This window comes from Branchiostoma floridae, unplaced genomic scaffold (genome assembly GCF_000003815.2).
Source record: "Branchiostoma floridae strain S238N-H82 unplaced genomic scaffold, Bfl_VNyyK Sc7u5tJ_1578, whole genome shotgun sequence".
In the NCBI taxonomy this organism is placed as follows: Eukaryota; Metazoa; Chordata; class Leptocardii; order Amphioxiformes; family Branchiostomatidae; genus Branchiostoma; species Branchiostoma floridae.
The window spans coordinates 661,951-674,048 of NW_023365773.1; the positions used below are offsets into that span (position 1 = coordinate 661,951).

At 41.4% G+C, this 12,098-nt stretch overlaps 1 protein-coding gene across 1 annotated transcript in view; it reads right to left on the minus strand.

Moving 5' to 3' along the window:
• Positions 1-12,098, minus strand: part of LOC118408380 — a 30,541-nt gene that overhangs the window by 3,501 nt on the left and 14,942 nt on the right. Inside the window, exons 4-18 of the mRNA XM_035809145.1 lie at positions 11,208-11,279; positions 9,639-9,740; positions 9,241-9,498; positions 7,345-7,998; positions 6,493-7,113; positions 6,134-6,241; positions 5,882-5,920; positions 5,237-5,470; positions 5,022-5,060; positions 4,471-4,701; positions 3,244-3,339; positions 2,944-3,060; positions 2,416-2,502; positions 1,372-1,482; positions 747-878 (exon numbers count right to left, since the gene is read on the minus strand). Coding sequence (XP_035665038.1) covers positions 747-878; positions 1,372-1,482; positions 2,416-2,502; positions 2,944-3,060; positions 3,244-3,339; positions 4,471-4,701; positions 5,022-5,060; positions 5,237-5,470; positions 5,882-5,920; positions 6,134-6,241; positions 6,493-7,113; positions 7,345-7,998; positions 9,241-9,498; positions 9,639-9,740; positions 11,208-11,279 — 2,901 coding nt within the window. The remainder of the gene's footprint in view (positions 1-746; positions 879-1,371; positions 1,483-2,415; positions 2,503-2,943; positions 3,061-3,243; positions 3,340-4,470; positions 4,702-5,021; positions 5,061-5,236; positions 5,471-5,881; positions 5,921-6,133; positions 6,242-6,492; positions 7,114-7,344; positions 7,999-9,240; positions 9,499-9,638; positions 9,741-11,207; positions 11,280-12,098) is intronic.

Here is a 12,098-nt window from a genome sequence, read left to right on the forward strand (position 1 = left end):
AATTACAGTGGTCTTAGACATTAAAATTGTCAGGCAGTGGAGCCCGTGAAATGTGATTTCCGGGAGAGAAAACAAGTCAAGCGTTTTCTCTGGGAACAAGGATTCGACGATAGAAGTAAATAAATCTACTTGTTTTGATTCCACAGTTGTAGTTACCACATGTAATGTGTGATAGAATGTCCCATGTTCTGCACCTGACTGAATGAGCAAGTTCACAAACTGAAGCAGATGGTCTCTATGGCTGTCTGATTGGCCCAGCAAATAGGCAACACAGTAACAGCTGAGAGGAAGAGCAGCTGATTTCTTTACAAAATCTCTCAGCTGTTGCATTCCCTCTGTACCTGCTAGAACCATGTGTACCAGCCATTTTGCAATGAGGAATTGCCGTATGGTGTCGTGAACAAACTGAAAAGAGCCATGTTCACGGGATGACGGTTGCAACAGCCCAAAACTTGAGTGCGGAACATCATCCCACTCCAGTTGGCCTTGATGCACAAGGCACTGATTGTTATTTGATTCGTTCTCATAGGCTATTTTCCCCAACAAATGGCAGGCACTTTCATAGGCAGACTCGAATTCTTCCTCATTAATGCCAGTTTGGAAAGAGGACTGACGTGTAGATACTTCGGTGACAAATTCTACAAAAGCTGCTAAGGTACCAGGAAAGCTTTGATACTGTTTCCAGTATTCACACAAGTAAGAGTGGAAAAACCTGTCCCTGATGAGGTGCTTAACCAGTAAGTTACTTGGCCAGCTCTGCTGGATGGACCTTGTCGTGTCTTCATCAGTCTTGAAGAAAACTTGGATGCAGCCATCCCAGGCCAAGGCGTCTTCACCGGTTGGATACTTCAACTGGCTGATTGTGCTATTGTAAGATGCTGAACGAAAAACAAATCTTATTAATCATAAGGCCTAGAAAACTTACGTGGTTCCTAAGTCATAATTGTTGAAGAATGGAATGGGCATTTCTAATTTTATTATCATCATCAACATCAAGAATAGCTTTATCTAAAAGTAAAAAAAAATCGCAGGAACACAATGTAAAACAATAACAGTAACACTGAGCTGGTCAACTGTAAAAATAGCAAAAAATGATATAAAATCAATTTAAGATCATAGAAGGTCGAGAAGACGACATATCAAAACTAGAAGTTATGCTGCAGTACCGCCAAAGCTGCAGGGAGACCGAGTAACAAACTCGACCCTTCAAACCTACAAAATATCAGAAGGATTAATCAACAACTTCTCAAGGTATGTGAGGTTAACACACATAACGTTCTTGTCGTATATAGGCCTTGTCGTAATGTCACTGATCATAATGCATTTCTATATAATACGAGGAATTTTATTCACCAGAATATGAAACCGCACTCTTGTCTCCTGCAGAAATGTTTCCACTCCCCTCCTTGTCATCGTCACGATCTGGTTCCGAAGCCGATGTCTGGCCGTCCTCTGGTAACCTTTCATTGGATCTCTCCTCACCTAAGATACAGAGGGAATAGATTCATAGGCTGTCTCCAGCACCTCACTAAGTTTGGACAATTAGTAATTTGTAACATGCCGTAAGAAGGTATCTCACTAGACTGTGTTGGCAGTATGTTGGCGACTGACACCACATACTGCCAACGCACCGTGAATAGTAACCGGCGCCAACGAACGCCAAAACGCCGCAGAAGTGACAAAAACGGCACATACATGGTACTTAACACGTAAAAGTGAAATCTGGTACTAGTATATGTTGCGTGTCTGTTACTGTTAGATTTTTAAAAATGTTTTTTATGTTTATGCGTATACTGACAATATATTTGACTATGCTGTGCCAAGTATCATAAGTCACAGGGCATCCTTTTATCATTGCATTTTAATTATTTTACATTTTGTTTACCTTATTAACAACGCTACGATTTCCAATAACCGGCTTCGCTAACATGCAACATAACACGTCAGTGTGACCACGGGATAGGAAAGAACAAAAGAAATATTGTATATTTCTGTTTATAGACAAGCGGATAGATCGGATACCAATGTACAGCTTATTATGTTTTGCAGTTGCCAAAATTGAATGAGACCACTTCGTTTTTTTTTCTCTCTCTGTACATTTCGTTCTTGCTTTATACTTAGTGTAGCATGTTCCCGAGATCACGGCTACTTACCTACTTGGACCTGAATGTCATCTTCCTGCTCAGAATCGCTACTGCTATCATGGTGCCTTTTCAATGTTAATCTGCCATCTACCAACGGAAAAAATGAAAGGAGTGTTTTATTGAAGAAAAACGTATAAAACTCTTGGACTTATATATGCTTATATTCAACTCAAATAGATGCGCGTAATGATTATCTCATCTATGTATACCTTGTGGTAGTATACCTTGTGGTACATAGATAAGACTGCTGAACCCCCACCACTACACTTACCACGACTGCCTGTGCCCATGTCTTCATCTTGCTTCTCTTTTGTAGCCTCAGCTGCTGTTGTAAACAGCTGACCAGAATATGCTTCATCTGCAAAAAGGAACAAAGCGTCAGACATAGAGCTTCAAAAGGCACAACTAACCCTAATGAATACCAATAGTCAGTAACAGTGCAGAAATGTCACATGCAAATTTTACCAGCACCATGGCATGTACAATGACGAAAAATGAGTTAGGAATAATGTTTGACTTGATGCTCTTTCAGTGTGTGAAAATGAATTGAAAGTTGCCGACTAACTCCTCTTTGCTGGCTGCATCATAATCCCACTCATACGGGCTCAAACTGCCATGTCCCTCAACCAATCACCACCTCGCTGTCGTGCACTGAGTAGAATCTTTTTATAACGTTACACCACTGAACCACTATTGTACATCATGGCCCCGGATGTCTGAATACGGTGTTCTGTGACCTCAAAGCCAAAATGATAATGGAGTGAAGAAAGACTGATAATGGAGGAGAACTAATATTTACCAGAATCTAGAACTGTTCTCCTATCGTCCTCAGCTATGGGTCCTCCCTCCACGTCGCCATGACTACGACTGGACTCTGATGACTCACTGGCGGTATCTTCTGGTAACCTTTCGCCACCTGGGATCAAGATTAAAATATTCAATTGCTGTTGCTGCCTTCCAACGATTGGTCTGAATCTCAAATGTATGCAGATAAATCATTTGCTAGCACAGCACATTTTTTATACATCATAACAAACTCATGACCTTGTGATCTCTACTTGGTACTGGCACTACTGCTGAACACTACCACCATACTCACTACCAGGCCAGTCGGTATCCATTTCTCCATCTGGCTTCCCTTTTGCCACCTCGTAATCTGCTTCTGTCACAAACAGCTGACCAGAATCTACCGCATCTACATAAAAAGAAACAAGAGCGTTAAATATCTGGCCACGTGAACATAATATTGATAATGATGAAGTTGAAATGGAGAAAGTTGGTATATTAATGAGTGCAGGACACAATCAGTTTGGTGGCTGCACTTGCAAAGCTAAGAAGGGTTTGGCACTCGGTTTTATCGAGTTCTGGGAAGTGTGGCATTTGATACAGAGTAAAGTGTGTTTTGATGTCAGTTTCAATTTGTATTACTGCAACTTTTCTACTTGGTTTGGTTGTCAAAGGAAAGTGCCATCTGTAATTGTTTGAAGAAAAGATATTGTCTACTTCCCATATTAAACGGGGTTTATAGACGCCCCGTCTGTTTACTCTGCCACTTGGTATTCGTCATCAAAACCATTTCACCGTTATCAGGACGTTTCGCCGCCTAAAGGACGAATAACCTAAACCCTAACCCCAACTCATACTAACCTAGTCCCTAATTCTAACTCCGATGGACGAACATCAATCCTAACTATATAACGCCCCTCTCCCCAAGTGGTCGAGAGCATTGTCCAAATGCCTTCATACGCGTTTCTCTGTCAACAGTCCAGAATGAGATCTTGCTTGTAACCCAGACACACTACAGAAAGTCCCCAAACACCATCAGGAATTTTTTCAAAGCAAACACCGTTCTTTAAGATAACTGATATCGAAATCAAGGACGTTTAAGAAATAGCAACAGGATGCACGTAAGACGTTGCATGGCCAGCTTCCGATCTGTCCAGTGTCGAAATCAGATCCTCACTTTGTAGGTATTAATTACCTACAGACAGTTGCATATAACTGGACAAATACAAAATTCAAATCACATTCGACATGTTGGGGAGGGCAAGGAGTTTAATTTCTTGGATTCAAAACCTAATTTAGAGCCGATGTCTGCTGTGAAAGGCTGCTGTCATTGCCGTGTTTGATTTTTGACGACGCATTAACATAATCTATGTAGGTTTTAGACTAATGCAAATGGAATTTTGCCAAGTACCTCATTTGCCACTTGTACAAAATAGCAGGTCTACACTATAACACTCAACGCCTTGAAATCACCAGACTTCAGTCTTAAATAAAGAATCCGCTTACAAGCTGTGATTGAAAAATAAAAGATTGCAAATACCTGCAACCTCGTGTATCCCAGCATCCCTCAGGGCCTGCACCAGCTGTTCCAGCATGACGTCACCAACGTTCCTCTCCATCCAATCACAGATCAGCTGGTGAGGACGGAGGGAGGGGGGCAGTCTGGCTGTCAGGTCCCGGATGTAGTCAGTGTTGAAGCCGAGATATAAAGCCAGCCGCTCCCACATGGAACCCAGATGGTCAGCAATGGCGGCAAACTGTCTGTCTAGTTCTGTAAAATATGAAGGGTTTGGTGATCAATTTACGACTTATGGAAAATATCTAATACTGATATGTATATATATATATAACAATACATATCAGATATCATTATCACTTCTGCCAAAATTCATCGTCCATATAACGTCCATAATGATTGATGGTCTTAATATACATGTTCTTGCCTACATAGGCTAAATGCAGGTGTTAAATCATTTACAATCACAAGGAAGACTATACTGTAGGTCAGTATCGTTCCACGTAGACTACAACAAAAAAGCCAAGATCTTTTAAATGCAGCTGTCGTTACATCCAGGTAAACATAATTCGTACCTGACTCTTCCTTCACCTCAATTCCATGGGTGTCCAACTCTAAAGAGTGAAAAAGGAAATTATGAAGATAAACCCTGAATATACATGAATGTATCGTTATTCAACTAGAATACATACAAATTACCAAAAAGAAAATCTACGTGCATGCTGTTCTGGAACACCATTTTGTAACTTTCAGCTTCTCTCCCGCGAAATAAAGAAAACTAATTATTCACCTGATTTCACCGTTCCCATCATGCAGCAGGACAGCACCTGCTCAGCTGGCTCCTGCTTCACCTGGATTACGTCATCGCCACCTGACACCTGCTGCCCACCTGTGCCATCACCATGGTAACCAGGAGGCATCTCGTCACCATAGTTACTGCTGCCTGGTTCAGGAGGACCCTGTCCTGAATGTTCCCGAGATGGACCAGGATGTGGGAGGCCTCGGCCTGCTGTGCCACTCGGGTCTGGGGAGAGTAAAGGGATTGCGTCATGATAAAGGTTATTGTTGGGTGTACACATGTAGTCAGCGTTAAAGCCAAGAGAGAAAGCCAGCATTAATTAGCCATTCGTTCCCACAGGGAACCCGTATGACCAACAACATCACTCAATGGTCTCATGGATTACGAATGGCAGTACATGTAAAGGTGATAAACGTTTCACTGAATAGGGAACATTAAGATATTTGATGCGTTACAATTCCTTTAAAATCAGGATATTTCAAATTTTTAAATGTAATTTTTCTCTTGGCCGTCTGTAATAATCACTTCTGCTCTAATGTATATAGGTCATGAATTTCAAAGTTCCATAACAAAGATATGGAACGATGCCTTTCATGATAATATCCCATGACAGGAATATTCATTACATATCGTAACCGGATTCTTCCGTCAACTTCATTCTAAGGGTGTCCACTTCTTATGTAAAATTAAAGAGAGAAAACCCTGTTAACAATGTATGACAGGTGAATACTTATCACAATGACTGATTATTGCCGATTGCAATTATGTGTCTTGTATTTCACTGCGCAAGTTGTTATATATTCATTATATTACCTCATATATATTTATATATATATAAATTGATTTATTCTCTAACACAAAGGGAATAGGGCATCTGCCTGTGCTCACCTGGTTTCACGCGACCCTGATGGTACAAAGGCTCCTGTTTGATGGAGACTGGCAAGTCTGGCGCTGTACTTTCTACCTGGCGTCCCTCTGTAGGACCTCTCGGCTCCTCTGTACAAATGAAAGAAAATGCAACCGGTAATTTTAAGTCAGACAGAGAAGATTGATTCTATAGATTTTTGGTAGCTAAAATGATGATGAAAATGAGCGTTACCTTCATCTGAATGACTGTCGTCATGGCATCCTCTTTCCTCTGTAGCGTGAAATGCAGAAGATCACATGTTCACATAGCACACAAAGAACGATGTTAAACAAACTTTTCTCAAATTTAAGTTTACACTTTTAGAGTACGTAAATTGTACCTTTATCTGCTAGACTGTCGTCCTGACATTCCCCATCCTCTCCCAGCAGTGTGACGTGTACGTACAGATCCTCCCCTTCTGCTGCCCTCATGTCGTCTGTGATCAGTTCCCGGGTCAGGGTTTCTGACAAACGTCCGTCTCTGTAAGCAGCTAAAAACGTCCGATAGCAGGACGCGTCGTCGAAGTCGAGATAGCAGAGAACACAGCCGCGCTTTACTTTCTGTAGGGTGGCACAAAATCTTTCAAAACAATTGACGATTCTGTTGTATACTTTCAGGTCACTTAAAATGCGCGTTGTAAATGCCATCTCCTGCACTTCTTGAACTTTTTTATTGACTGCCTTAGCGAGTTTTAACTTCACACGTCGATCAAGGAGCGGTTTTTTTGAATCTCTGCCAGATTCACCAATGACTAACTCTGCATGTGTTTGGAACACCTTAATCGCTTTGTCAAACTTGTTGGGATCTGTAACAGTGGCGGTATGGAAAATTTTCTCGCTCATTTCTAAGATCTTGAAACAAGCGTTGCTTTCGTGGACTGAAGAATCCGAGTCAGTATCGTCCTCGTCGTGTTCTGATGTCACGATGTCTTTACTGCGAGTCACGTGATTCCCAGGGAGTCCTGTGACAGGGACAGAATCACAATTGTAAGAGAAAGTGACAATGGTTAATGAAAATCACAGACAGCTACATGTATGCTACACATTCATTTCCATATGCTCAACGGTGATTACCTCCAGTAAAAACAGGAAAGAACCAAGGGGAGCAAACACACACTGAAAATGGAAACCGTGTTAGTAAATGCTTGATTTCATTGAAATGCAGTGTTAAATGAATATACATTGTAAAATACCTTTGTCGTCTTGACATTGCTCGTCCATTCCCAGTAGTATGACTTGTAGGTACAGATCCCCCCCTTCTGCTGCCATCATGTCGTCTGTGATCAGTTCCCGTGTCAGGGTTTCTGACAAACGGCCGTCTTTGTAAGCGCTCAGAAACGTGTCGTAGCAAGAAGAATTCTCAAATTCAAGATAACAGAGTACGCATCCGGCCTCAATCTTCTTAAGGGTGGCACCGAAAATGTCAAAGCTACGCGAAAGTCTATCAAATAGATCAGTGTTGCGTTTAACTTCATCTGTAAAAAGTTTGACATAGACTCGTTTTACTTCACCCCTTATTTTGCGTTTGATGATCACCTTTACCGCCTCAAAACGTTTCCGAACGCCGAAACGTAGGAGTGTATCAGCATTTCGTTTGAACGCTTTCACTGCCTTTGAAAATTTCTCAGGATCCTCAAGCACCTCATCGTTGAAAACACTCTTACTATCGTCAACGAGCGCGTTAAAGACCTTTGCTGTGTACTCTTCTTCAGTTTGTTGCGATTCATCTTCGGAATCAGGTTCGGTCCTGGACTTCTTTAACTTCTTTGCAACAGTCGGTTCTTGGTCTTGCTTTTTTCTTTTTCGCTTGACTGTTGAAACTTGTGGCGCACAAATGTTTTGCACCCCTGAATGAATATGCAAAACATATATATCAAATATGGTGAGGAAAAATGTAGGCCATCTGAACAGAATGCTAAGCACAAAAGGACCGCAGGAAGAATAGCCACATTGTAAAAAGGGACGCTAATTGTGGACCTGAATAACCTTAACTAGTGTAAGTAATAAAGTAAGACAAAATACCATGACCATGGATAGCGGTGCTGTGAAACATACTGTTATATGAAGCAAAACAAAATCGTACCGAAAGTTTTTAAGTAAATATGACAAGCATGTGTACCTGAATACAACATACCTAGGACTTTATCGTTATGTTATAATTGCTTTCCTGATAGCCATGAGGGGCCTTCAGAAAGTAATGCCATCGTTTTTTATAGCAGACTCATTAATTTTCTTCATCGAATGAGTTGCAATTTGGTACAAAGGTAAAGGCATATATTTTCCTGAGATTGAAATATCTTAATTTGTTGTTCATGTTTTTATGAGTGACTGAGCTGAGTTCAAGATGACCACACCCCTGGTAGTCCGTCATGAATTAATGTGTAATTGATAATGTCCCTGACTCACTTGTAGCAATTGTAAGAAATTGAACCTGTACATGCATGAAGCTACACTTCTCTATAAGCCACATGCAGATTTTTACTTTTAAAATCTAATCAGATTTTCTAACCAGATTGTTCCTGGGGTGAAGTGATGTATGAGAGCAGTCATCTTGGTCGTGGATCAGGGGTGGGCTAATCAAAGTTTCAGTAGCCAACTTTTTTTATTAACTGAGAGGCATCAAAGTTAACACACTTCTTGGCCTTTAAACAGGTAATAATAACCGTGCTAAAATTCGTATCTTTAGGTTGATGGAAAAGTAGTCTACAGAAACCTTTAATCACGAAATCACGCATTTGGCTGTCTATAAGACTGCCTATATATTGTAAAAGAGAGATCATTGAGAGTTCAGAAATGTAAATTGGCATGTAACCTATAGAGACACTCGTTATTATACAGGTAAAATTTCAGCTTCCTACAGTAGTAATATGTGGGTCAGATCTAGAGAAGCTGATCTTATGACAAGCTTCCAATGGTGTGGTCATCTTCAAAATTAACTCATTTGCTCATAATGATCTGAACAACGGAATAACATGTTTCAATCTCAAAAGAACACGTGTCTTTACCTTTGTTACAAATTTCACCGCATTTGAAAAATAAGTCTTACTTTTTGAATGCATCTCGTATATCAAAGGCAATAAAGAACATACCTTCTCCTAAGCTCTCTGCTGTCCTTCTTTCATCAATGTCGATGAGTGCCTGCTTCAGAACCTGTGGAGTAGCCTTCCTTCCCTTCTTGTTCCACCACCCGTTTAACACTTCCCTGCACCGGCGGTCATCGTCGCGATATCGATCCGATGTTCGGAGCACTTTTATCTGGTTCTCGCTGAGCTCCAGCTTCCGCGCCAGGTGGTCCCACTTGTTACTGACGTCTTCGACGACTTTGTCGAAATACGTCTCCGTGACATCTGAAATATGAGTTCGTCTTATCTCAAGATGGACAGCATTGATCATGTACGAATTACATTCCACAGTTTAGTGTGATGAAAAGACATGTGTAAACCTTAGTCCAGAAGCATGTGCAAAAAAAGATAGAAGATGCTCGTACTTAAATTACCATCGTGGCCATTCTTGACCATGGGAGATGAAACCGACTCCTCTCGAGATTGCTTTGTTTTCTTTCTCCTCTTTCTTTTCCTCTTTCTCTTGCCTGTAGTACGAGACAATGTGATCAATGTGTTCACAATCTTTTTTATTTCAATACACAAAAGCAAAATATATTCAATACATCAATACGCAGTGTCGCTGTACTCAGGTAGGTTGCTTTACAACATCGGCGCTACAGCGCACGGTACAATTAAGAACATATGTGGTTACAATATTCCAGCATGTGTCTGTGTAATAAACCCGTCAAATGGTCGACGATCTTTGAGCGTAGTTCGCGATCGCTGGTAGGTCGTCCGATTTTAGGGTGACAAAGGGTCGCACGTATTTTTCGCCTGAAAACCGTTCCTGTTACATTATTAACGAGACTCGGGCGATCGCCTAAGAATGCATTTATGATAATATTGACATGGCGCCACCTCTTGCATGTGGACGAAGTAAGACAAAACGATCTTCACGATAAGGTAATACTTCAATTCATTTCAATGTCTTAGTTGTGGGGATCTTTTTAAGCATTTCATGGACGGCATTGGCAGAATAGAAATGATCACAGGAAACTAATTGTGTGCTAAACCCAGCCCGCATACTACCACAGGAGCCACGATGTCAGAATTATTCGTTAGGTCAAATAATGTCTACATTTCGTTGAAGAGGTTCATCAGTCACGTATGTTTACAGTTACAATCAATTTTCTTCTAACAGTGACTGTTTATTAAAGGTAGAGAACATATCTCCAAATTTTCGATGACTACCAGCACATCTTGGACGCGGAGAATGGTCCAGTCTCGATCTCGCGAGAGAATACGAGACTAGACAAGGCCCACAGAAAGATCAAAGAGGCAATCCACATCCAGCTAGAGGGGGCGAAGCTGAACCGCAATGAGGGTTGGGAGCTCCCCAAGTTCTACCTACCCCTTCTCCGCAAGGAGGCGGTGGGAGGGGGCAGATGATCTACGCAAGCCTGGTCTAGTCTCATATTCTCTCGCGAGATCGAGACTGGGCCATTCTCTGCGTCCAAGACGTGCTGGTAGTCATCGAAAATTTGGAGGTACGTTCCTTTAATAAACAGTCACTGTTCCAAGAAAATCGATAGTAAATGTCTACATTTGCAAACAAACGGCAGCCGGGCGAAACTCGTCCGACCAACGAGCGTAAGTCATCCGATTTGCGACCGATGATCAATAAGTCGGTCTCTACTCGCCCGACATTTGAAAGCTCTGCGACCTACAAAAACACCGGCGACTAGTCGCTGATGTTAAGAACAAGTTTTGGTGCACAACGAGCATTGGTTGATCGAGAAACCACCGGACGTAGTACTGCCGAAAATGTCATTTAGAACTCGCAGACTCGTCGTCCGATCGATTTTCGCGCAATGTGACAGGGGCATAAACCAATGAATGGTAGATTCTAATGAACCTGTGTAGAAATTTCTATCAGGACGAAGGTTAAAGATTACTTCAGAGTTATAACTTTCTGTAAGTACCAAGTTGAATAAGATTACATTAAATCTTACCAGACAGTTCCCCTCTTTCTTGCCAGTCGCATTCCTCTGTTTGCTTTTTTGTGTCTTGCGATCGATGAAGTTCTGTTGAAGAAAGCAGAAACACGGCGGTCACACACAATTTTCTTTGTCATTGCCATCATCGGTAAACGGTACCATTGACTTAGACCATATTTACTGCCCTTCAAACCTATATTTCCTACACAAAACGGTCCTCCAGTTAAACCACTCAGACCAATCTATACTGTAGCTTCCAATCTGTTACTTAATAGTTACGTGTTTGTAGACTAGACTTCTGATCCCCCAAGTTCCAAACCTATATATCAAGTTTAACTTAATAATATGTTCTACTCAAGAAGGTTTGTCTTTAGGCTTAATCTTGTTGTTTCATTTGAAGTACACGTTAACCATTTAACGGCACTGAACTTTAATCCAACGCAACTTTAATCCAACACTTTTCAGAACCCATCTGTCAGTCAAAAACTAGCTCCGGTATGCAAATTCCTTTGAGTGCTTTACAAAACCAGTAAGGTATTCGACTTAAAACCTTGTAAGTTTGAGCTCACAAAGATCGCACGTTGTAGCGACAAGTTAATCAAGTTTCCGGTATGTTTTCATGCCGTTAGTCAAGCCGTGGGAGGAGGGCAGCGATCGTAATTCAAAGAAATTCTACTCTTCGTCCTCACATTACGGCATTCATCATCACAGTAAATATAGGGAAAAATTGATAAACAGTCCATCCAAGACAACCAACATGCCTTGAAGTGTCCCCCTTTCAAGTGCAGGGCCAGGCTTCTGTTACACAAATTCAGTGGAAATCCGAACACGCGCCATTTTGAATCATATTTCAGCACGCCCCTTCACCCCTATTCTTGAAAGTTCTCACACCCAAAGGCTAGCAGG